General features: G+C 50.1%; 6 protein-coding genes across 6 annotated transcripts; 3 read left to right on the forward strand and 3 right to left on the reverse strand.

The window, feature by feature from the left end:
• Window positions 1–425: 425 nt before the first annotated feature.
• On the forward strand, window positions 426–3640 carry GGI43DRAFT_420164 (transcription factor domain-containing protein; the record flags this gene model as incomplete). The annotated part of the gene is made up of 6 exons (XM_083207777.1): window positions 426–708; window positions 933–1329; window positions 1487–1756; window positions 1813–2476; window positions 2544–2786; window positions 2897–3640. 6 exons carry the CDS (start codon window positions 426–428, stop codon window positions 3638–3640), a joined length of 2601 nt encoding a protein of 866 aa, XP_083066736.1.
• A 1260-nt stretch (window positions 3641–4900) lies between these two features.
• On the forward strand, window positions 4901–7618 carry GGI43DRAFT_38614 (glutathione S-transferase family protein). Its single transcript, XM_083203749.1, has 5 exons — window positions 4901–6126; window positions 6194–6291; window positions 6366–6549; window positions 6628–6708; window positions 6771–7618. The coding sequence occupies exons 1-5, from the start codon at window positions 4981–4983 to the stop codon at window positions 7188–7190; spliced, it is 1929 nt and encodes a 642-aa protein (XP_083066737.1). The 5' UTR covers window positions 4901–4980; the 3' UTR covers window positions 7191–7618.
• GGI43DRAFT_427381 (major facilitator superfamily domain-containing protein) lies at window positions 7279–10003 on the reverse strand (the record flags this gene model as incomplete). The annotated part of the gene is made up of 5 exons (XM_083208795.1): window positions 7279–7992; window positions 8070–9074; window positions 9159–9448; window positions 9532–9620; window positions 9914–10003. 5 exons carry the CDS (start codon window positions 10001–10003, stop codon window positions 7568–7570), a joined length of 1899 nt encoding a protein of 632 aa, XP_083066738.1. The 3' UTR covers window positions 7279–7567.
• Window positions 10004–13423: 3420 nt separating this feature from the next.
• Window positions 13424–17067, forward strand: GGI43DRAFT_420167 (Acetokinase family-domain-containing protein; the record flags this gene model as incomplete). Its single annotated transcript, XM_083207778.1, has 8 exons — window positions 13424–13638; window positions 13718–13842; window positions 14077–14146; window positions 14195–14261; window positions 14301–14375; window positions 14409–14730; window positions 15547–16315; window positions 16578–17067. 8 exons carry the CDS (start codon window positions 13424–13426, stop codon window positions 17065–17067), a joined length of 2133 nt encoding a protein of 710 aa, XP_083066739.1.
• Window positions 17068–19879: 2812 nt separating this feature from the next.
• On the reverse strand, window positions 19880–21109 carry GGI43DRAFT_38706 (uncharacterized protein). The gene has a single exon (XM_083203877.1). The coding sequence runs from the start codon at window positions 20905–20907 to the stop codon at window positions 19999–20001; it is 909 nt and encodes a 302-aa protein (XP_083066740.1). The 5' UTR covers window positions 20908–21109; the 3' UTR covers window positions 19880–19998.
• A 412-nt stretch (window positions 21110–21521) lies between these two features.
• GGI43DRAFT_38704 (uncharacterized protein) lies at window positions 21522–22369 on the reverse strand. The gene has a single exon (XM_083203873.1). The coding sequence runs from the start codon at window positions 22197–22199 to the stop codon at window positions 21564–21566; it is 636 nt and encodes a 211-aa protein (XP_083066741.1). The 5' UTR covers window positions 22200–22369; the 3' UTR covers window positions 21522–21563.
• Window positions 22370–25202: the final 2833 nt, after the last annotated feature.

A 25202-nucleotide genomic window follows, 5' to 3' on the forward strand; every position in this document is an offset into this window, starting at 1 on the left:
GATGGAGAATACCGTCCATCCTGACCTGGACTTGTCTTCACCCCAACGACGGCCGCCTCACAGTCCGGCTTCCCGCATCCACAACACTCGGCACTCTCGCCAACGACTGTCAGTGCATTTTATCCGCTTCATCTTGGTCGCATACTTGATCTGTTTATTCATCGTTCCTTAACCCTCTACTTTCCTTTTTTTTTTTTTATATACCCTCTGCATCTCGTCCCTTGGTCCTCATCCTCCCTTGTCGGTTGACTAAATCATTCATCCTGCAATCCTTCGCGAGTGGACGGCAATAGCGCCAGGACCTCTTGGAAACTTGGGAACCATAACGGGTGGATTCGAGAAAAAAAATTCTCAGGGGCTACGAGCAACGATACACCATCCGCAGCGCCTCCTGCGCCGTCGCCCATCATCGCCAGACCTTCGCCATGCCCGAATCCTCGGACAACGGCTCGTCGAGCAACGGCGGCAACCAGAACAGTCCCCACGACGACAACGCCGCGCCTCGCGATGCACACCCGGACAACGCCAGCGTCCCCAAGCCCAAGCGCCTCGCCTGCATGATCTGCCGGAAACGCAAGCTCAAGTGCGATGGCATTCGACCCAGCTGCAGCACCTGCTCGCGACTTGGACACAACTGTGCCTATGACGAGCAGCGGAGGAAGAGTGGCCCCAAGCGCGGCTACGTCAAGGCGCTTGAGGAACGATTGAGTGAGAACCCCCGCCAGCATCCTGTTGATTCGATTTCTGTTTCTTTTTCTTTATCGACATCCAGTGCGATTTGAAATCTTATATATCTGGAGATGTATGAAGACATGGGGGATGGTCACGATGATTGCGCAGATGGTGATGAAAATGACAATGATATTGGTGGTGGCGGCATGATGACGGAAGTAGCGACACTAATGGAGCAAGGGGCTAACTGGCGCGCGTAGAACAAGTCGAGACATTGTTAAAGACCCAGGAGCCAGCAACTAAAAGCCCGACGAAAGGCATCAACATCCAAGTTCCCAGCGCCAACAACCAGACAAATGGAAACCCTGCGATGCCAATGCCCAACCCCAACATGGGACTTGGTGAGGATCGTTGGCACTTCAACAATGGCGAGTCGCCTCAGCAAGGGCCCATGGACGACTTCAACTTCAATGCCAATATGGGCATGCCAGTCAACAATATGCCTGGAAATTTCACCTGGGAGATGATTGGCCTGGGTTTGGAAGAACCACTGCCGCCGCAGGAGACTATTGATGAATTGCACCAAATCTACTTTGAAAAGGTTCATCCATCGATGCCCATGATTCACAGATATCGGTACCTTGCCGCAATGAACTTGTATGTCTTCAATTTCCAGCAAGAAAAATCAAAAATCCCTCCCTCCTCCATCAATTGTCTGAGACAGAACTCTCTGGATCCTATTTGTATGCACTGATGGAGGTGGATCTGAGACAAAAATAGCGAGAATAGAAATGGCTCACACTTAATTATGCAGGGCACCAAGTCAGCGACCACCAGTCTGTTTACGATACGCCATGTGGACTCTATCGTGCTCCATCTCGGAAAAGTACACAGACCTGAAGGATCTGTTTTACCAGAGAGCACGCAAGTACGTCGAGGCCGATTACATGAAAGGCTTTGGAGAGCATATGATTTCTATTGCTCACTGCCAGACACACATCCTGCTATCGAGCTATGAGATCAAGATGATGTACTTCCCCAGAGCCTGGATTAACACGGGCTCTGCCGTCCGCCTCGCACAAATGTAAGCTCCTCAACCCGCTCCTATATAAAGCCGTCATGAGCTGACCAGATATCTAGGATTGGATTGCACCGAATAGACGGTAGTGGCCTGGATGTAAAGCAGTGCCTGCCGCCGCCCAAGGACTGGACTGAGACTGAGGAGCGAAGGCGAACGTTTTGGATGGCCTTTTGTGAGGACCGCTATGCGAGCATTGGAACTGGCTGGCCCATGACCATCGACGAAAGGGACATCAAGACGAACATGCCATCATCAGACGAGGCATTCGACATGAGCCGCCCGGAGCAGACAATGACTTTGGAAGAGTCCACGAACCCATCCGGAGCCGGCAAGCTGTCATCCTTTGGCGGTATTGTCCTCATGGCCAGTCTGTTCGGCCGCAACTTGATTCACTTGCACCGTCCAGATGACGACGACCAGGACAACGACATCAATGGCCCGTTTTGGAAACGCCACCGCCAGATGGACCATATCATCCTCAACACTTCTCTTTGCTTGCCGTCTCACCTCAAGCTCCCTGCCGGGTTAAACAATGCCAATGTCATCTTCACAAACATGAGCATTCACACTTCAACCATCTGTCTGCACCAGGCGGCCATCTTCAAAGCGGAATCCAACAAGCTTCCGGCGTCTGTCAGTGCTGAGAGCAAGATCCGATGCATCACTGCGGCCAACGAGATTGCCAGTATCATGAGGACAATATCACACATGGATTTGTCTGCGGTTAGTCCATCCCTCTTCCCCTGCTTCTACATTAAGCGTGTTTGATACTAATACAAAAGGACTGTAGATGAACCCATTCATTGCCTTTTGCCTCTACGTCTCTGCTAGAGTATTTGTGCAATACCTTAAGAGCAAGCCCGACGACGCGCAGACCATTGATTCTCTGCGTTTCCTCATCTCCGCTATGAACGCGTTGAAGCGACGGAACCCCCTGACCGAGTCCTTCCTGGTTCAGTTAGATGTGGACTTTGAAGCGCTGGCAGTAAAGATTCCCACGCTGAGGGGCGCATTCCCTCGCCCCAACGAGAGTGTAAGCTTTCTTTTTCTTTATCTACACCCGCTCCTCTTCCCCCTTCTTGAAGCAAGGGGATAGCTTCAACCCAGCAGCAGAAATAATTATCTTACTGACAACGATTGTAGCCTACTGAAGCACCCAAGGGACTTCCTGTACGAGCTGGAGCTGTTTGCGACGATCCAGAGGGTGTCAAGGGCATATTAGCCTACCGAAACGAATGTCACTTCATGAAGACGACTGGAGATAACGGCAACCCTGCCACCGCTCCCGATATCACGGAGCCGACTACTGATAGTCAGAGCATGTCGACATCGAACTCCAACAACTTTGGAAATGGAGCGTGGCTCTCTGGTGACCAGCAAATGCACGTCTTGACCCCCAACTCCAGCAGCATGTATGAAAAGAATGTGCCTGGAAGCGGCGGGCTGTCCGGCTTCGGCGATGGCTTGGACCAAGATGCATCTGGCTCACCGGGTGTTCAATCAGCTGGGCGTACTCCAAACTCAAGTGGCGGCACATCTGATGCACGACCTCCTCACCTTGGGCATGGCCATATGTCAAACGGTGCATCGGGGCATGAATCATTCCGAGCAAGCCCTATTTCACCACAGCAGACAATGATGAACCACGGAGGTATGGACAACAGCGGTGCGCAAGGATTCTATGGTGATCCTAATAGCTTTACGATGTCCTCCGGCATGGGAATGCCGCAAACGCCCTATGGCATGTCAAACGGATGGGCAGGATTGACTGGACCAGCCGCTGGGATGCAGCCAGTGGGGGGAGAGGGCGTCCTCAGGGCGCTGATGAACATGGGGCCCATGGACGCCATGGATCTATCATCATGGGACTCTGGCAACCCACACTAAGCTGACATACGTACATGCGTACACACGCATTCGCATACGTACAGGCACAAAAGAAAACGCCAAATTTGAAGAGAAGCAAAACATAGCCTTATGGTATGATTGGTTTCAAGAGAGAACAGGGGCTCACTTTTCTTCTTCTTTTGGATATTTTTTTTTTTCTCTTTTTCACTTCTTTCTTTTTTTTTCTTATACCTCTGGGATGTCTTCCTCGCAGGAAAAAAAACATCTATGTTTTGGCAGGTCTACATGGTCATACTCTCGCTCTACGGTTTAAACGCTGTCTGTATTTTTGACGGATTCTTGGATGATTGGACGATATTACGGCGTTTATATTTTATGGCACTGGGCGAATTGGGACGTCTGTTTTATTATTTCTATCCCTCTCACCATCTTCTTACATCTACCCTTACTCTTATGTACTCTTCCCCCTTTCTCTTCTCTTTTATCCCGCCGCTTTTTTTTGGCATTTTGGCATTTTCGCCTTTCTCTTGGCTATTGCTCTCTACTTCTTTTCGCTCCATGTGTACCAACTTGTAAGATTAAATATACGAAGCCTTGCAAGTTTGGAAGGGATTTTGGTGGCGGCAGGATGAAGGACGGCACCGGACAAAACTTTTTTTAGTTTAATACCCAGCAATGACGAATATCTCCTTGCAGCATGTCTCTTTTTTCCCACTGTTATTTGAAGTCTTGTTCGTCTTGTCTTCATCTTTTGTTTTGGATGTCGACTTTATATACGTTTTGATTGACTGCGTGTGAATGCAATGGCGATGATTTCGTCTTGGGTATGACGCTGTTTATATACACAATCTAGTCTAGTAGTGTTGTTATTGGGGATTTGATGTGTGTGACATTTATGTGAACAGAGCAGTTCTTTTTGGATCGAGTCAGCATGATGCGGAAATAAATAGATTAAGTAGATTGACTTGGTGAGATGAGATGAGATAGGACGAAATAAATGATGTCGTCTAAAGTATCTGCTTACCTAGTACCTACCTATGATTTGACATGGTTTTGTCCAAGTCGGAAGAGAGCGAAGCAAGTGGCCCGTGCACGCGTTGCCGCCCTTTAGTGCCCTTCCGCCCTTTTCTGCCCGCCTCCCCGCCAAAACCCCTCCTCCACATCGTGAAGGGCGGCGAAAAGGCCTTAAAGCAGCGACCATACCAACGATTGCTGTAAGTGGAAGAGCTACAAGGCCCATATCATAAGCGATATAACTGAATAAGATATTCCCCCAATCTTTTCTCTTGAAAAAGGTCCATTCTTTTCTGATTGGTGGGAGTCTAGCTCCCTTTGATTCGTTTCACTGCTTCTTTCTCTCACACGCCCTTCACCTTATAATGGCGGTGCCGGGAGGTCCATTAACGGCTTCGTCTGGACCCGGAGGAGGAGGTCACTTTCTAGGCGTGGGGATGGATTACACAGTGGTGGGAATGGGAGGATATTCGGGGCTTGGAGAAGAGGCCTATCACCACCATGCTGCTGCGAATGCTGGCGTTAACAATGGAGATGCTGGCGGAGGCGAAAGTGACACCAATAGCAACAACCGAAACAGCGGCAATGGCAATGACAATGATAGACATTTAGCTGTGTTGGAGCAAGAGAGGAGACAAGGCAGAGGCTATCGAGATGCCAGACATGAAAACGTCATCACACAGCAGCAGAACCAGAACCAGCATCAACATCAATATCAACTTCCGCCGTCATCAGTCAATCATCACAGCTATTATCACAACTCCCAGCATCAGAGACAAGTTCCATCCGGCCAGTTTGGCATCCTGAAGCCAGGCCCCAACTCAAACAACATTTCAGAAAGTAGTACCTCTGCATTGCAACGCCCAGGACAAGACCGCGCACACTATGGACGCTATCAGAATACAACACCAACAGCTGCGGCCTCGGCAGCTCCGTATAAACTCAGCCAAGCCAAGCTGGTCGTCGACCCTCCTGATCTCCAAGCGTGGCGCGAGAAGCTCTTCCACGTCGACGACATCATCATCCTCACGCACGAGCAGTTTGAGACGTACTTCCCGCACATCGACAATGTCTACTCCCATCGCTCCACGCAGCGGTACAAGAGAAAGCCCTTCATCTCGCACTACTGGGACTGCCGCATGAAAGGTCGACCGCCGGGGACTCCCAAGTCTGACGACCCAGCCAAGAAGAAGCGCAAGCGCAGCACGCGGGAGCGCGACCTGTGCGACGTCAAGATCAAAATCACCGAGTACTTCCCCGACGCTGGGGCCGAGGCCGCGCTGGACCGGGATGTGGCCGCTGCCATTGCTGCTGGTACAGCTGCCAACGCGGTGGTCAGCACGGGACAGCGCTTTTGGACCATCCAGCGAGTTAACGGCAATGGGGGAAATGGGAAAGGAGACGGAGTGGCGGGTCCGCATCGCCATACGCTGGAGAGGAGCGATGAGATTAAGAAGAGCAGCGTACAGCGCTTTGTGGCGATGAGGGATAAGGAGGCGAAGAAGCCCCAGGTTAGTGAAAGAGACAAGATGCCTCTTTTTATAAATGTTTGCTAATTGATCTGATTTGCATTTATAGAAGACGTCACCTCAGAAGAAGGCTACTGGAGCTGCACAGGCGACTGTCCGGATGCATAGCAAGGAGGCGGATCTAAAGCTATATGCTGCGAGCTTTTGGTATGTATCAAATAACTAAACTTCTCCCGGCCATGTCATAAAGTTGTCTAACTAATGCTACTCGTCACACGCAGCCCCTTTTCGCATCGTGTCTGGATTGCTCTCGAGGCCAAAGGCCAGCCGTATCAGTACATCGAGACAGATCCCTTCAAACGCCCTGCTTCCACGCCGCTGCTCGAGGCTAACCCGCGCGGTCGTGTTCCTGCTATTCGGCAAGGAGATTGGGCTTGCTCTGAGAGCGCCGTTATTCTAGAATATGTAAGGCAAAATAGAATTTATGTAATCATATATACATATATGCTGACATATTCTCCCTCTTTTTCTTCCCAATCTCAGTTGGAAGACATATACCCCGATATCCCTCTATTTCCTTCTGATCCACGACTGAGGGCGAATTGCCGTCTCTGGATCGACCATGTAAGTCAAAATTACTACCTCCATGTACCAAACAGGCCAACTTACTAACCAACCTATATAAGATCAATACTCTTCTCATCCCTACCTTCTTCTCTCTCCTGCGATCCTCTTCCTCCTCATCTTCTCAAACTATCAACCCTTCCTCACCACCGTCAACATCATCTTTTACCTCCTCTCTCGCCCTCCTCCAGTCCCACCTCATTGCCCTCATCCTTGCCGCCGACGAGCAAGGCCCTTACTTCCTCGGCCCCTCTCTATCCCTCGTCGACGTCCACTTTGCTCCTTTTGCCCTCCGTCTCGGCCGTATTTTGCGCCACCACTATCCAGGCGCCGTCTTGCCTGATCCCGCCCCGGACACGCGCTGGCGTCGCTGGTTAGAAGCCCTGGAAAAGAATACACATGTCCAGGCCACGATGCACTTGGATGATTTTTACCTTGATACGGCAGATTTGTTGATTCAGACGTCGGGCGAGGGGAATTAATGCAACTGGGGGAGGAAGAAAATCTCACATCATAAGATTGTATATTTCATTCGCAAAGCATGGTATTGGAGTTAGGATTATATAAGAATATGAATAAACGAAATGGAACAGTTAAAGCCATGTACAGCGGTGCTTCAAAAAATATATATATTTATTATGTACCATGTATGTTCGTCTCAGTTCAAAAGCTCAAAGTGGTATCGCAAGAAGAAGAAAAATATAATCCCACGCCATCCGCCCATATATAGTGGCATATGTAAAACATGTTTGATCCCAAAATCCATCTCATAATCCAGGCCGAATCCCCCTCTCCAGAATAAAAACAAAAGGATAAATTGCCAATTCAGGATGGGTAATAAAATTACAGTCATATAATACTATTCAGAAGTAGGGCTCCGAAGCTGAGACGTACCAGGATCTCTCCGTCTTCTCCTGATGTCTGCCCACTTCTCGCCAAATGTCACAACATCTCCGGTTAACCGGGCCCTGACACGGCCCTCACCTAGCTCCTCGAGATCTTTAGTCTCCAGGTATTTCTTTCCGTCGCCATCATCAACGTATTTCTGTGGGTCTGGGAGGTAGGCCCAAGAAAAGACAGCGCCAAATGCAGCAACCGAGCCAAAGAGGAGGAATATGAGGCCTTGGCGGCTTTCACTCTTGTACGACTGGTTGATGCCGTATACGATTAGTAGAGAGACAATGCTCCCAAACTTGCCTGCCGCTGCAGAGATGCCGTGGCAGGTTGATCGGTAGCACGTGGGGAATACTTCAGCTGGTATGATGAATGTCAGTGTGTTTGCGCCTAGAGAGAGAGATTGATGTTAGCAATGGGTGGGACAAGAGCAATTTGGATTCTTTATTCGATTGGACGCTTCTTACCCATATTAAACATAAAATGGCAGATGGCCACAAACGCCACTGTTGTCGGTGCAGCCGCCTCCTGGTGAACTCCGTAATAAACGCCTCCAGTAATGATAAATAGGATGGCTAAAACAAAGAAAGAAACTGTGAGCCATCTCTTGCGCGGGATGCGATTTGCGAAAACAATAAAGCAAACGCTGCCAGCAATAGACGCCAGAGAGACTGTAAGGATATATTGCTTTGTCTGCTGCACAAGCACGTCGTAGATGGTACTACACGGTCGAGTTGGGTCTGTCTGCCATACTGGAAGTCCCACTTGCGCCCAGTGTGGTACTGTTGAGTTGCCGTTGGGTAGTGACGAGTTCCAACATGAGAGTTGACTGTTGATGGGCGTTGCTTTATGTGTCGCCCACATATCGGCCAGTGTTCCTCTATTATCAAGCGAGAGACCGTAGAAACTCACGTCCAAAAAAAACCATGCCGCCGATGTTCCCAGGAGATAATACCAGTTTCCATCTCGTATGAAGTAGTTATACAGGTCTTCCCTTGAAAACTGGATCGGCATTGGCCCGGAAGAGTTCTCTTGCTGCATGCCGTTGGGAGGGTTCATTTGCATATTATTGGAAGTATTGCCTGAAGGGGCACCATAAACACGCTGCGTATTCATGATGGCAACGGCAGGCTTGTTTTTGACCTCAAGACTGTATAAACCGCAGTCAAACAGGAAGAATCGGAATATGATGGCTAGGAGAGCCGGCACTGCGCCTGACCCGATGACGATACGCCATATACCATCAACTGCTTTTCGGCATGCCTCTTCATTTGCAGTGTTAAGGCCGCATTGCATCTCTTGGAGCTTGTGGGTGTGGTTGAACCCCAAGAGCACCAGCAAGCCGATTATCTGGGCTAGCGCTTGCCCAATAGGCTGCATGAGGAAGACACTGGCGAGCATGCGCGATCTAGATTGAGTGCTAGACCATTCGGAAGTAATTACTGCGCTTAATGGATATTCGGCTCCAATTCCTAGCAAGATGGCTGGTTAGAATTGGATGTTTATTAAAGGGGGGAGGAGGGGGACATGACGGAAGAGCGAGGGACGAAGCATACCGATGCCCATAACGAAACGCCACCAGATGAAAAGGCCAAGAAACGATAAGTCTCCATAGCCATGGCTGCTAGTAGCTACTCCAATCGTTGACACAATGACAAGGACCAATTCGATTCCATAGAGGCGGGTGCGGCCAAAGCGATCGGCAAGGTAGCCAAAGAGCACTTGTCCGACGATGGACCCAAAAAGAGTGAAGAAGTTGATGAGGAGACTAGTCCATTCCCCTCCATGCGGCCAATATACAAAGCCAACAGAAGCAAGGATGACGTTGGTAGAGAATAGGTTGTATCTGCAAGAGAATGATTAGTCAGTGTAAGTTTATATAAGAGGGAGGAGGAGGAGGCGTATAAGTAAGGGCAAACATGTACGTACGAATCGGTAAGGAAGCCCGAGGCGGCAACACCCCAAATACGGAAGTTCCAATTGTTTAGATCAAGCTCGTAGCGCAACTGATGACGATCCTATAATAAAAGCAAGACATGTTAAACAAAAAAGGTTGGAAGCTAAAGGCCGCAGGCTCGTGGCAAGGGAAAGACATCCGGTTTGCGCGCGCTGTGGTGGGGCTGTCCCCGTCTTTACGATTCGCAAATGCAAGATGCGGTCGCAGCGAGGATGGGGAAGAGAAAAGCTAGCATGTATGGGATGTGCTGGCAGTGACATGCTATTGTTGCTGGTTGGACGTGGGATTGTGAGGAGTTGGGATGGTGATATCAGACGTAAGAAAAGAAGCGATAAAGCGCACGCACGCACGTACCTCTTTGTCCTGGGCCGACAAGGCAGAGCTGTCGAAGCCGAGAAAGCCTCGATTTCTCCGCCCAGAGCCGTGCGCCAGATCCCAGGGCATTGGCCACGGGAAACTCCCTCGGGCAGATGGCGGGGGGTTACAGTCTGTGGTTTTTATTCTGAGACAGTTTGTGGTGTCTCTCCAGTCAGTTGGCGGGTGTCTCTCTCGGCCCCGTAGCTCGGATAAGACAAAAAAGCGAGCAGAGGAAATGGAACAAAGCGCTGTTGCTGCTACACTATTGCGACAGAACGGAAATTGGCGCGATGCCGGCGGCTGGCTCACTACGAAGCCTCGATTGGCGTGAGCATCCTAGCTCGGCAAACCGACAAGAGCAAAGTGAGGGAAGATAGGGAAAAAGAGGGAGGCGGAGAAAAAGGAGAGCGCAGAGAGGTTGGTGAGGCGGCGAGGTGGTGAGAGGGAGAGGCGAGGCGAGGCTTTCTACGACGTAGTGAGTGAGGGCAGAGAAGCCATCATGAAACGCTGCTGTTAGAGATATACGCGTTCTTCAGCAGCAGCAGCCAGCGTGATCAAAGTATTGGAGCAATGCCAAGGGCAGGATGCATCTGAGGCTGAGGAAATGACCTGGAGCTAGTTCTAGTTCTGTAGCACAGGCAGCGGCCATCCGGGGGCTGCCAGCAAGCGTACCTTATAATAGTGCTAGCATTACTTGGTACATTACCTGATACGAATACCGCGACCGCTAAGATACCCAATGCTACCTAGCAGGCTGTCCGTGTGGGTGGTGGTGGTTTACAAGTATATTGTAAGTTAGATTGACGTTTTATTAGTCCTTACTAGGCAGTCTGGCCACTACCAAGTACCAGAATCGGAATCACAATCACAATTCTTGCTGGGGAGAGGGCAATTACCCAGACATTTTAAGAATAGCGAAAGGAACGACATTTCGCCCCTCCTTCAAAAAATAAGGGTCCTCCGGCTAAGTGCCTTGGCTATTCCCGCTATTGATTCCTCTTTATTTCCTCCTCTCAGCAGCCAAAAAGAGAGGGTGGATGATGTGATACGGCACGGTGCGGTGCGATTGGATTTCAAATACGCTTTTCTTACTTTGTGCTCACTCGCCTCGTATGTATCGACGTGATGGATGACCAGCCGGAAACTGACTACACGTGCTAGCAAGTGACTTGCCCCGGTTTATTCTCTTGGATACCAGCAAACGCATGCCACTCGAAACAAAAAGAAAAGCAATAGTAGCATGTCATCGCCGCACAAAGGAGCGGGGGAGCCGGCATGCCTACCGTTCCATGGATTCGATCCTCTCTATCCCATGCTGAAAATCATCGCCATCATCGCCAGCATTCCTGTGCTGTGCCATCGGACGCAGTCAGGGAGAGCACGTGGTGGGCGGCGCTGGAGACGGTTCCTGAAGACAAGTGGGGAGTGGCCAAATGTGGCTTTGGCGAGCCTAGACCAAGCGTACCGGCTTAGCGGTGCGAACCCGCCAGCCGCCATTAAAGTCTGTCCTCAAGTGCGATGCCAGCCGTGGCGGCTTGACGCAGACGACTTCTCGAGGCAAGATTCCCTGCTGCGCTAGGACGGAGAACGCCCGGACGGCAGTCTTGGCGGACAAAGTTGTCGTCGATGGCCTCTTCTAGGCCCTAGCCTGGCGCTGGGGAGTTCTTGGAGGGGGGTCGGGAAGCGGCTGGACACAGGCTCTGGTCACATCGCGTCGTCGCATCGAACGGTTTTTATTGAAGACATTGGACGGAGCTGAAGCTCTCTGTCCCCCGGGGCCATGCGCAGCAACTGTGACGCTGGAGGTGTCCTTGCAGCCAAACTGATTGGGTAAAGGCGAGCCTTGTCTCTACTTTTCTCCCACTTCCTCCCGCCGTATGTCTCTGGTGGCATTAAACTAATGCCACATACATAATATCAACCTGTGGGAGAAAAGCATAGGGGCTGATAAGAAAGCTCTCCGTACTGTGGACATTCATACATCGCAGAGGCTTTCCGAGAGCCCGGCCCCCAAGCGCGAGGCGATTTGAAGCTCACGCGCCAATCACAGCGTCGAATGCGCCCCCGTGCACGCTATATTCGCTGCCAGCAGAGCGGGTCCTTGAGCCTCTTCCGAGAGGAACAGAGAAACTAGGGAGACCAGGCCAAAGGTTAGCACCACTTGATCTAGCAGCATCTTCTTCTTTGGGGGATGAGGTAGTATGGACTGTCGCTTTGCCGGCGCCAAATCGTCTAGATAGACGCCTGATCAGTCCGAGGTCTGGGATATGCCTGCCCATGAGGTCACCCGTTTTGATGTGTTGAGCACAGACACTTTGTGACGACACATTAATCATTTTGACTGGTGATGCGATTATGAGTGGCTGTTCGCTCGAGGCTGCTGCCAAAGCGATATCAAATACGGAGAGCAGGCATTACCGCTTCGTCGTAGCAGTGACATTGCGGCCAACTCGGAGTCCGGAGGCTTTAGTACCGCCCATCGGTCGCGGCCTTGCAGTTGCCGGCGCGCAGAATCAACCGCAAGGTACATGTACATACGATGTAATAAAGCAATAATACTAAGCCATACAACACTGCTGAGCTGCAAAAAGCATGCACTGTCACCACCGCAGCGCTACGCGCATTGAGTTTGCTGCACTATTCCCGCTACGCAGCCAAACGGGTTCTCTGCATTGTCGGCGGTGGATCTGACTAGGATGGATGCTGCTAGTCAGAAACAGCTTTCCCCAGCACGCAAACCGTGCTCCTAATGGCAGATGTCTTAGACAGACCCGTGCTGGTTGTGCCGAGCTGGCGTTGGACCCCCGCGAGATAAAGAATTATAGCCATGCCATGCTTTTTTTTTTTTTTTTTTTTTTTTTTTTTTTTTTTTCGAGCCCTCGTTCTTGAGCCGTATTCCGCTTAACGCGAGTACACGTACTTGCTCCTAGCTGTTCTTGCTTGCTCGGACCAACAATCTACTGCACTAAACGGTAAATTCCTGGTAGTTGTACAAGGATAACTCTCTCTGTCTCTCTCTTTTTTTTAGTAGCTTGAACCATGTCCTATCCACTCGCAATAGCTGCAGCACTGCGTGCTCCATCGCGGTTAGCAGGTATTTGATGCTTAGATTAGTACTTCGCAGGCATTATTACCCAGGCAGTGACTCCATACTGGCATTAGCACGCTCCAAGTACTATTCTGCAGCCGACAGCAACATGCGCCTAAGATTTGCTGCTTCTTTTTGATTCTTCAACTTGCAAGCCCTTCTCCCATCCTCCCAATTCCAGTCGTCCTCAGGCTTCTCAGCGTCTGCGTATCCCGTCCTTCCGGCCAGGGCATGGCGACAACCGGCTGCTCGCTCGCACCCGAACCCAGCCCGTGACAGCTCCCGTAAGCCCTGCCGGGCTGCCAGCCTCTTCTCCCTCTTGCGTGGCCAGTGCCATGATAGCTTCTCCTCCAGCCTCGCCCAAGCCCGCGGATTGCTGTCTCCGGTGACTGTATCCCCTCGAGCTGCCCTCTCCCAGCATGGCCGCCTCGTCCTCGTCCGGCTCGTCCTTTACATCCTCGTCCCTCGGCCGCCCACCCACCTACAGCCGCTCCTACGTGAGCCCCGTCGACTCGACCTGGACGCAGACTTCAGAAATCTCCACGATATCAGCCACCTCCACAGGCGACTCTGTCGCGCAGCCAGCCTCGCTCCGGCCTCTAGACCTAGGGCCCCCGGGCTACTCTGCCACAATGTACGATCAGCTTCCCGCCAAGTCTGTGCCGTTGCAATTCCAGCTTCTGACAATCTGTGCCTTTATTGCCCTGCGATAGAATCCTCTTCCAAGACACTCCCGAAGAACGGACTGTGTATCTGGGACCCTGGGAAGTGGTGGGGTCTGAGCAGCGACGTATCCGCTGGCAGTGCAGCTACCAGAGCGAGCTGCTCGAACACTTTTGTAAGTGCCAAGCTCACTTCCTTGCCATCACCAAGAGCTGCTTTATATACTAGCAGCAGTAGTACTGCTATAACTATGACTATTAGTAATAACTACACCACAATACTACCTACCATTGTTACATTTCTTCTCTGCCCTCTCTCCCTCTCCTTTCACTCTTCTCCTTTGCCATCACTCCTTTCGCCTTTGTCTATTCTCCTCAACTGAGCTCCCGGCTTATCGTGTTTTCTATAGTACCTACGGACATACCTTCAGATATCCACCCTCATACTCTTCACTCACGACACCGCCAATTTAATGATCCGTCAGACGTGGAACGCTTCCTCTCATTCAACGAACATCACCGCGTCAGATATACCTCCGGCGACGGCGTCTGCATTCATGATGGCTTTATTCCGGTCAAATACGAGTTTACAAGTGTCGATGCTTCCACCCAATTTCAAGGCGACCTTCGCAAGAAGGATCTAGTCGGATTTTATGACGTCGATGTTGTTTGGTCCAACGTTCAGAGCCGCACCGACAGTTTTGGCAAAGTCAAGGGTATCGGTGCTATTCAGAGGCTCAAGCTTTGGAGAGACCGCTACACCACCTTCCATTCCTTGAGTGTGTTTGCAAACAAGACGGATCATCAATACCGCGAATACGACATACATAATTTTGACGGCGAGCTGCGGAATCGTGATGACCGCGCAAAAACGCTGCGTCTCAGCGTTCATGGCCGCCGAGGAAGCGTACCCGAGGAAGCTCCTCCTCGTCGAACTTTTCGCATACGACAGAGGGTCCGATCCGCAGGTCAGGCCAGCCAAGCGAGTCCCGAGCTGGGCCCTTCATATACAGCCGCTCCCTTGGATATTCGACATCTATCCATCCAATTTACTCACAAACGAGGTAAGTAGCCATTGGTACAAGTGAGACTTGAAGGGGGGCACAGAGAACAGAGCTAACGTGTCGGGTGATACAGACTACAAGCGATTTATTGAAACTTGGACATACGCTCACAGCTCCGACCGTGAATTCAACGGCATTCCGTTTCCACCCAATCACTTTGAGCTTGCTTCACCAGATATCCTTCCTGGCTGAGCATTAAGCTTCCATACGTTACATTTTTACTGTTTCTTATTGAGCTGGCATATGTGATGCAAGAAATATCACGCTCTTGGTAGCCTGCATTGTCTCTACAAATGACCCTGGGTGCTTTTAGGGAAGAGACATCTCTGTCTTTTCCCTTTTAATTCCCGTTTTTCCATCACTCATCCGCCTTCCAGATGCATATTCTGTCGGCCGATAAGCCACATGGCATCCGGGCGGCTGCTTCAAGGTCAGAGACGCCACTTAAAGCCGAGCTGCATAGCGTGGTATGAGGACGGTTTGCTATTGGCCCCCACCACACCACCACCTACCCCCGCGATCATCAGGCCATCAAGATCTCCATGTCGTCATGAGCAAACCTCACCCGTTCTGACAGCTATCGGCAGACATTCTCTCCCTATTTCTTTTTTCCCCTGTGGATCACAAGCAAAGGAAAAGAAGACAGCAGAGATAATAATATTTACAAAAAGATAAAAGGAAGGTAAAACTCCAGAATCCTCGGCACATTCTAAGTTTGTGTACCTATTTCATGAAGAAGTGAGGCAAAATAGTTTTTGGGCCGTGCTATCACTTCCTCAGCTCAAGAATCGCTTCATTTCTCATAAGATTTCTCAGCCACCATGGGCGTCATCCTAGCCATCAACGCCGGCTCCAGCTCCGTCAAGATCTCGGTCTACTTGGCGGACAAGGGAAAAGCGCCGCGCCAAATTGCTGAATCTCAAGTGAATGGTCTTACAGCTCCTCCAGCCCAGTTGAAATATTCGAGAGGAGGTGAGACCATAATAAAAGACAAAAACGTGGAGACTACCGTCAACAGCCAAGACGATGCCTTTGCCTTGTTGCTCAAGACACTGATAGACGATGCTGGATTGAAAGAGATCAGCTCCAAGTCAGATGTCTCCATCGCCTGTCACCGCATTGTCCACGGAGGTGACTATGGCGAAGCCCAAGTCATTACTCCAGATACATACCACCATCTAGAGGCCCTCAGCGACCTTGCTCCCTTGCACAATGGTGCTGCGCTAGAAATTGTCGATTCGTGCATGAAGCAGCTCCCCGATGCGGTCAACGTTGCTTGCTTTGATTCACAATTCCACTCGACAATTCCACTTCATATTTCTACATACCCCATCAACCCAACGATAGCCAAGAAGAACCGGCTGCGCAAGTACGGTTTCCACGGCATCAGCTACGCCTTCATTTCGAGGTCCGTAGCTGATTTCCTCGGCAAAGATCTCAATCAACTCAACATCATCGCTCTTCATCTGGGAAGCGGAGCCAGCGCCTGCGCCATCAAGAACGGCTTGAGCTGGGACACAAGCATGGGATTGACCCCGTTGGCCGGGCTCCCTGGTGCGACCCGCAGTGGAAGCGTAGATCCTAGGTGAGCCAATCTCGTAGATGATCCCGCTACCTATTCGTATTGTTACCTGTTTCACAAAAAGTTTTACTTTGCGCCTTTGTCCTATTCGACAAGGATGTTGTTATGACAAAGGAAACCGGGCAACTGCATATTCCGCCCAATCATACCCCCCCGTCACACTACGCTGGTAGTGTAGCACTCGTTTACCTGATCTCCCACGCTTTGAGTTTTCTTCTCATCTTGATTTCCCAATTCAGAGAAGGGCTAACAGAATGGGGTGTAGCCTAGTCTTTCATTACGCCAGTGATGTAGGGAAACTATCTCCAGCCTCAACGGAGAAGCTCCACATATCCACGGCCGAGGAGATCCTCAACAAGCAGAGCGGCTGGAAGTCCCTTACGGGCACTACCAATTTCGGCACCATTGCCGCCTCGGATGAACCCCAGCATCGCCTCGCTTTCGATTTATTTGTGGATCGCGTCTGTGGATTCGTTGGGAGCTACTATGTCTCGCTTGGAGGCAAGGTAGACGCACTCGTGTTCGCAGGTGGGATCGGCGAGAGGAGTTCCCGGCTTCGGGACGCCGTCGTTGATCAAGCTGGCTGCCTAGGTTTTGCTGTCGACAAGGCGCTCAATAATGCTGAGGATGGTGGCAGTGCAACGGTGCGGGATATAAGCAGTAAAGATTCGAAACACCGCGTCCTTATTTGCCAGACGGATGAACAATTTGAGATGGCCAGAGCGTGCACGGATATAGAAGCGCTTTGGACATGAGAGGGAGGTAGAGATTCTACAAGACTCTTTAGATGGTAGATGTCTATAATATATACATGCATTAAATTTTGACTGCTCATCATTGTCTATACCGCTACTTGGTTAGGTGGTTTTGAAGGAGAGATGGCTGTCTCAGCAACACTCTCGTATGGTTCGACTTGAGATTTGGATACGATCACATTCTGGTTCTATCCGGTAGCCATATGATATTCACGGCGCACAGATAAGACTGGTCCACGCAGTCATCAGTGCTTAGTAAATGGAATAGATTTTTGAGGAATATCTTGGCTTTAGGACGAGATACTCCTAAATAAAGCTCGCCGTTGGTGGAGGTTTCGATGTCATCGCCGTTATTGGATGTCCATATCGAGTACTCGTTGCGGAATCTTTCATTTCATCGTCAGCTTCTACAAGTAAGAATATTTTTGTATGAGATGGATGGACTAACACGTTGCCTCCAACAGTGACATGGCTTTGGAGGTCATGTCATATGAAGCTGATACAACTACAAGAATGTCTTATATAATGTGTAAAATTCACAAGGAATGGAGAAGGAGTGTTAAAGTTTACTCGTGATAATAATCCTCCGGTGTCTCATATGATGCGTACCATTCAGACAAGCTGAAAAGCGTTAAAGGTAATATCACTACGACAGTTGTCTCATGTAACGTTTTGCAGCATTCACATAGGCCGAAAAAGCATTCAAGTAACATTACTATCTATAGTGTCTCGTGTAACATGTATTATATTCACACGGACGTATCCAAGACCCTATGACATAGCTCGTGTTTGTAAAAATATATGCAAATATTCTTTTTATTCCCTCTTTTTTTTGGCCTTATATTCAGTGCAACATGTAAACAGTATTGAAATGCTGCTGCTAACTAAGTTGAATTCGTAAGGCGTTGTCACAAAAGAAGCCAGAAATAGAAGTCACTCTTGCTAGTATATAATATCAGACAAACAAACCATGAGCTTGAGACACAGAAATTCAACACTGAATAATATTATATATATTTCCACTATTTAGCTTAACAGATTGCAGTCCTGTTAATTAGTACGATAATTGCAAGCACCAGCATCAGTTTTCCTTGTTAGGCTACCCTGTGATTGAGTGTTTTGTAAGAAACATTCCCTTCAGCATAATACCTATACTGTAATTAGGGGCGCTAAAAAGCTTACTGTCTCCAAATTAATAGAAGAAGAAAAAGTCAGTAAGGCCTAAATAATTTTTTTTCTCCGCGTCAATCCTCGAGTTGTTATTACGGTAGGTTTGCGACAAATATTGAAATCCACGATTACACCAATAGAAGCAATGATCAATTGTTAATTAACGACAATCAAAGTCTGCCCTTTTGTTTTTCTCTCTTCTAGGAATCCATTTTTACATAATATCCCCATAAATATAAATCCACCAGAAAAAAAAAAAGAAAAAAAAAAAAAAAAACAGGCAGGCAGGCAGGCAGCAGGCAGGCATCCCATACCGAATGTCACCATCCAAAAACAGGAAGAGTGGAACCTCTAACCTCTCTTTCTCCAGCTGAAAATATCAACTGCTGCTAACTAGTAAGTTGATTGCCGGATTACCTGTTCCGAAGACTTGCATCATTCCTTCGCGAAGAATTTACGGAGCACTCCGTTAATGTGGACATTAGTGTGTGTATGCACGTTGCCCACATAAGAGAAGTGGGAGGTGAAAGAGGAGGGAAAAGTGTAGCAGAACTGGCCCCAGCTCAAATTTCAAAAAAAAAAAAGGACACGAGAAACTCCGTAAATATAAGCTGTGCTGTGTAAAAGCGAAACGTGAATAGGAGTGGATGCGACAAGCTTTGTTGTATCAAAACAAATTCAAATAAAGCTATTAGGAAGGAAACCCTTTACCATTCATCATTGTTAAGAAATGTGTACAAGAAAATTGTAAAATCAATTACTAAAAGTCAACAAAGTGGTATCAATTGAATCCCAATCCCGTTCCAGGCCCAAAAAAGCGAGCTACCAATTGTATATACAGCCATTAACACACATCATCTCCTTTTTTTGATCCTCCCACGCATGCGTCACATCTAAAAAGTGCAAAGCACACCAAGACTCTTGTCCATTGAAGCCGCCAAAACGCCATATCATAGATAGATAGGCCTCCCTCGTCACTTCTTCCTAGGGACTCATCGGTCATCGAGGCCACAACAAATGTTACTCATGTCGGCCTCGATAAGAAGCCATTCTTCGCCGGGGAAGATGGCGGGGATTGTGTGCGTGAAAGTGTGGGATATCAGAGCGCGCATAAAAATAAGAGCCCAAGAGAACATGAAGCACCAGGTATAAAAAAGAAATTAGAAAATGAAAAAATGATCCCTCGTAATAATAAGAGGGAAAGAAGAAAAGTGAAAGCAAATCTACCAAGGCGCCATTCGTGTATCTTGCGACCTTTCCTGGTATGAAGAAGAGAAATAAAAAAGAAACAAATCATGATAGAAATGGAAATGCCTGAGGAGCAAATCGCATCCAAACGCCATGTAACATCCAGCAGAGGCAGCCGCCAGTGTGTAATTTTCTGCCCCTGGTCGTATATATATATACAGTGTGTGCTTTGTATATTTCTCGACTGAAAGATTCGTAATGCAAATAGACAAGTCGGAACTCAAGTCTTCGTTGTCGCTATTCTCGTTTTGTGTTGTAATGAGTTGGTGGGACATTAAAAATTACTCTCCTCCCTTGTCTCTTTCGGTTAAAATAATTTTTTTCTGCATTTTTAAATTTTGAATTTTTTGGTATCCATCATGCTGTAACCGCAACACCCTAGCTGTGCAGTGCACTGCGGCGCGCGGGTGGATTTGCCGAGGAATTTGTGAAATGGTGGAGGGGTAATAATAGGCAGAGAGAGAAGAGAGGCAGTACAGTAGTACTCCGTAAAAAATATGTCCGTCTCTCTCATCATACCATGCCGCCTTCTTGACAGGCTATGGCCATGGCTAGAGCGTCGAGACCGCTGGGCGTGCCACCGACTGCGGAAGGACGGTTGAGTATTGGGAGTTCAAAACCGCGCATATCCCAGGCGCCCGCACTGCCGGTCGGCTGCGGGAGCGGGGACGCCGGCAAGGGGTTCTGCTTCTGGTGAAGTTCACTAGAGTCCCAAAAGACAAAAGAATCGGGCCCTGTGGTGGAAGAGCGGCTGCGGCTGGACGAAGTCGAGCTGCGTCGCACATCAGAAGCCAAAGACGCCTTGCTGGAGCGCTGGCTGCCAGAGCTTCGCGTCTTGTCCTTGTAGTGAGTTTCCAGGTGCTGCTTCATGTTGTCGGCTCTGGTAAATTTCTTGTGGCACCCTGGGAATGTGCACTGGACCGCCTTTTCCGCTGTGTGGATTTTGGAGTGGCGCGAAGCATGGCCCGAGGTGGTGAAGGTCTTTTCGCATCCATGGCTCTCGCGGTACCGGCAAGGATAGCGCTTTATGGGGCGCTCGGAAACTGAAGACGCAGCGGAGCTGTCTTCTTCGCAAGAGGCTGAGGGACTGCAGTCCCCATAGGCAGGGCGCTTAGCGGGAGGACCCTCAGCGGTGTATTCGTGCCCGAAGGCGTAGACCGGAGCTCGCATATAGCTGTAATCCACTGAAGGAGTCAAGGGTGAAATGGCCTCGCTAAGATGAGAATCGTAGGAATCTGAGCGCAGGAGCTCGGGAGTGTTTGGAGAGGAAGAGTCGCTGCGAGAAGGCGGCTGAGGATGCACAGAGGGCCGGCTGGAGTACGGGAAGCTCGTCTGGTGGTAATAAGTGGGCTTCTCGGCCCAGCTGCTGTTGTCGTCGTTGAGGAGAGAGACCTTGCGGCCTGCTGCATCGCGAGCGTGCATTGTGACGAAAAGTTGTAGTATCTACCGATTTTGTAGAAGAGAGGAATATAAAGGCTTTCGAATGCGCTTATGCTGTGCGCAGCGATGTCGAACTCTTTGGATCAGAGAGCTGTGGTGTTTCTTGTAAGTTGGTGGCCGCGGGGAACAGTTTTTTCTTAGGAACCAAACTTGATTCCTAGGAAAAAAGATGAGCTTGAGAGAATAAAACAAGTTTCCAAAAAGGGAAAAAGGATTGGCAGCAACTTGTCGTTTATGCTGTCAGTTCGCTAGATGAAATGCTGCGGTAGTCGTCACCGGTGCTGCAAGAGTCGCAATGAGGAAAGAGGGACTGCAGAGACATGCAAGCATGCGAATGATTGAGCCAAGGTGATTCCTGTCGTTTGAGATTTTTTCTGCTGTTTTGTATGGTCATCCGCTTTCTTGAAGCTTCTTTTTTCGTCGTTTTTCTAACTCTGTTGCGTTGTCGAGTGAATATGCTGAACAAGAGCTCTATGGCGTCTATAGATGGCAGGCTGGTGCAGTGGCTGCTCTGTGTCGCGCTGGCGGGGGAGCTAAGCCGCAGTGTGGTATAAATCTCAACAGGATCGAAATCAAGCCAATCTCAGATGGCGCCGACTTGTATGCACGATTGCCGCTGGCAGCGATATCGCTCTGCTTTATGCAAACGAGAGACGGGCGACAGCACGACGCCTGCTTTGGAGACAAGTACAAGAGGATTGGGAAGAGGTAAGAGGTATGTATGGTACTTGTTTGGAGGGCGAGGGTGAGAGAAGTAGAGGGAGAGAGGCGAGGTACAGAATGTAGATGAGGTGAGAAGAGGATGAAAGGTTGGCGATGCAGGTGGGGAGAGAAGAAGGGCACAAGAGCGAACGATCGAGTTTTTGACGAAAGCCGGGAGAGTCACAGCCAGAAACGCATCCATCCATCGATCGAGGAGGGATCGAAATAAAAAAATCCACTTCCCACTTTACTTGTACTTCGGATGCCCAAGAGCCATAAAAAATGACTGACGCAAAGAAAAAAAACCTTCCCAACGCGAGCTTTGCCCTGCAACCTGCATGGGGAGAAGGTGCTTCGGGCGCTGGAGCTGCGGCGACAGGGGGGTCCCCTAGAGCCTCTAGGGGCTCTCTAGTAGGGCCACAGCAGCCAGCGCTGCTGGGATTTGGGGCAGGGAACCAGGGTCCAGGCAGGGACAGAGGGGCCACAGCTGGAGGGGGGTGTGGAGATGGCGTTGGAGAGAGGAAAGAGGGGACAAGCACGTACCTGTGGAGAGTGAGGGGAGCAGCAGACATGTACCGTGGCGAGTGCGGGCTTGTACCTCTCGGCGGCGCTGGCGGTCGCTGTGGCTGACGCGCCCTCGTCTATCCGACGAGCTGCCACTCCAGCTTGCGGGTGTCTTAGCTGCTGCTGAGCGGCCGCTGGACGGTGCTGAGCTGAGCTGCGGCAGTTGCTGGCAGCTGGGAAGGGCCAGCACAGGCACAGGCTTAGGCTTAGGCACAGGCTTCGGCACCAGCATCAGCCTCACTCAGTTCAGTGTTAATTACTGTGGCATTAGCACAGCATCGCATCGCATCGAGAAGCTGCAGCTGCAACTGCAAATGCGCCTGTAAATGCAACTGCTGCACCGCATACCTATCCAGTAGTGCCTCTCACCTGCGATGCACCGCAACGCTTCCAGGAAATCTCAGCGAGCAAAGCGCACTGGTGCCAGGCTCGTCTACACGTGCATGCGCCACCAGCCGCCTTCGTCTCGCTTGGCTGTCGAGGTGCAGCCGGTGAAGATCCTGCTGCTCTAGCGTCCTGCCGAGTGCTGCTTGGCGTGGTGTGCCTCCAGCCAAGCGTCAAGCCGGTACATCCACGGTCAGCAGATTTGGGCCCTGCGCCGAGTACTCTACAAAGCGCATTCACACTCTGCAGGCGGCTGTGAAAAACGCTCCACGCGCGGCAGGAGCAGGTCGCATGGAAACGGGGTCTGATGAATTGTCTCTCGCTTTTTGTTCTCTCGTTTTGTTCTCTTTGCCCTTTTCTGCATCCGAAAAAGTTTTCTCGTCCTTTTTATCTCACGTTAGGCATCGCTGCTCCCAAAAGATCGCCTGATGGGTGATTTTGTTGAGCGCCAAGCAAGCCTGCATGCACTTGTGCGCTCCCTGCCCGCGATACTTTCTGCGCCCTCACACCACTGGATCTTGAGGTGTTGACGTTGGTTTCGAGGTGGGCCTGACTGCTTCCAATCGGGACCACCTTCGTTTTTTTTTCTTCCTCTTTTCTTTTTTTATTCTTGGAATGGCCGCGAAAACACACGTTACAAGGGATGAGACTAACATTGCTTAGCAGCTACGAGACTGTCAATCATGTCTGTTTACAGAAGACCCTCATGGTGAAATCTCGATCGCAGAACTCTTTACGACACTACCTGGTGGATCATAAGGCTCCTGCGGTGTTCCCTACAAGGAGCACCAGCTATAATAAAAGGCCGGCCCTTTTGAGTGGTTGACGTCACGTCTGGTAAGCAGACAGTCCGTCAAACTCGACATTTCCGGCCCCTGGGATCCATCGCAAATCAAGGAGCGGTCGCTCTCATCTCGGTCCAAATTTTTATTCTGGAAAATTTTTCTTTAAAATGCGTAAAAAAGAAGTAGTGTAAAGAGAAGACGAAAAGTCATCGTCGCACCTCTTATGGGGCCTCTGGAGAACACTGACTATCGGCAGATATTACTGCACATGCTAGTAAGACAAACAGCGACTCGTGTCAACTCGTCTCGTTACCCCCCAGATAAGTAAGCACATTCTTTGTCCGCCTACACGTAACTGTACATACTTGTATCATTTACGCGTGGCAGTACTTCGTGCGCGCGCATCGGGCAAGGACGGGGCATGTACCCCAGACCTCATCTATACGCTTACTGGTAGTACTCATGGTATGCCCAAAGTTACGGTACCAAGTAACCGCCGAACTAGCAGCCAGGGCTAAAGTTACGACACTACCTGGTCTTCAGCTGCAAGGCCCAAAGCCTTGCCCGGAAAAGGTGCGAGGGGAGCCAAACATGTCCGAGTATAAGATGTATAAGAGCTCCAGATATCCGGAGTAAAACGCTGCTCTGCTGTATAATCGGAGAAATAGAGGATTTGCGACCATGCGACATGACTGTAAGCCGCGAATCAGAATTGTATCAGATGTCGCATCGACTCCAGGACCATCCATAATTGCAAAATCCGGTGCTGCTGGCAAAAATCCGCATCTGAAGCTTCACTCGGCCACTTTGACCTCATCGTGTCGTCATCATGATTTGTAAAGCCCTAAAAAGTCATACTGGAGAACCAGCGCTACACCCACACGTTTTCGCATGAATGCAGTGACAGCCGGCTGAGGTCAAGATTACAAGAAAAGAGGGCCCCTCCGGGTCCCAGGGAGGAGCCCAAGGGCAGGGGTCTCGGAGGGGTCTTAAGGGCCCTATGGGGTCCAACCCAAGCTCGCCGGGGCTGGTGTTTGGTTTCCATTGGGTTGGCAGAGGGCCAGGACAACGGAGACCAGCGCAAGGGCAAGGGAAACGCTAGCGCCTCATCCAGGGTCGTTCGCATGCAATGGAGGAGCAGGACCCAAGCGGCCCACGACCCAGTGACAGTGGTGGCCCAGGAGCCAATTATCGGGAAGATCAAGAAAACATCCAGCACAAGGCACTGCATGGCTGCGGATCTCCTGGGGCGCCCGGAGACGTTCCTAGCACAGCTGCCTTTAGCATGACTCCAGCACCACCCGCCGTCTCCTGTTGGCAGAATGCGACTTTCAGCGAGTCTGCCCCAAGGGTTCCGTGGGTACTAATGCCATTTGATGGGGCTGACAACTCCGCAGTGTCCGGCTGCTCTACTGTACTAGTACTGAATATGCTAATTCTACTTGTATGGACGGGTATTATCCAAGGCACTTTAGCACCTCCTAGCCACAACTCTCTTTTTGCAGCGTAGCCAATCAGGCGAGACACAGGCCGTCAAGTGTATGGAGAATCCTGAATGCAGAGGCAAGTGGTCTGCAAAAAAACAGGGACCGCAAAATGAATATACACCTACATTAAGACACTAAGAGCACTAATCTGGAGAATATAGCGCTGTTCTTATGTGCGCGTGGCGGATTTTTGTGTGTTGATAATCTCTCCAGTCCCTGTTTTTTTGCAGACCCCTTGAGAGGATAAGAAACACAAGCTGGCAGCCCGGGGTACTTGACGGTGGCGGTCGCGGTACGAGCTCCCACGGCACTGCAGTTTGATCAGTACATGAGACCCCCTCTTCTCTCTCATCCT

Source organism: Trichoderma evansii (assembly GCF_050947405.1).
Source record: "Trichoderma evansii strain SZMC 28006 chromosome Unknown GGI43scaffold_1, whole genome shotgun sequence".
NCBI classification, from domain to species: Eukaryota; Fungi; Ascomycota; class Sordariomycetes; order Hypocreales; family Hypocreaceae; genus Trichoderma; species Trichoderma evansii.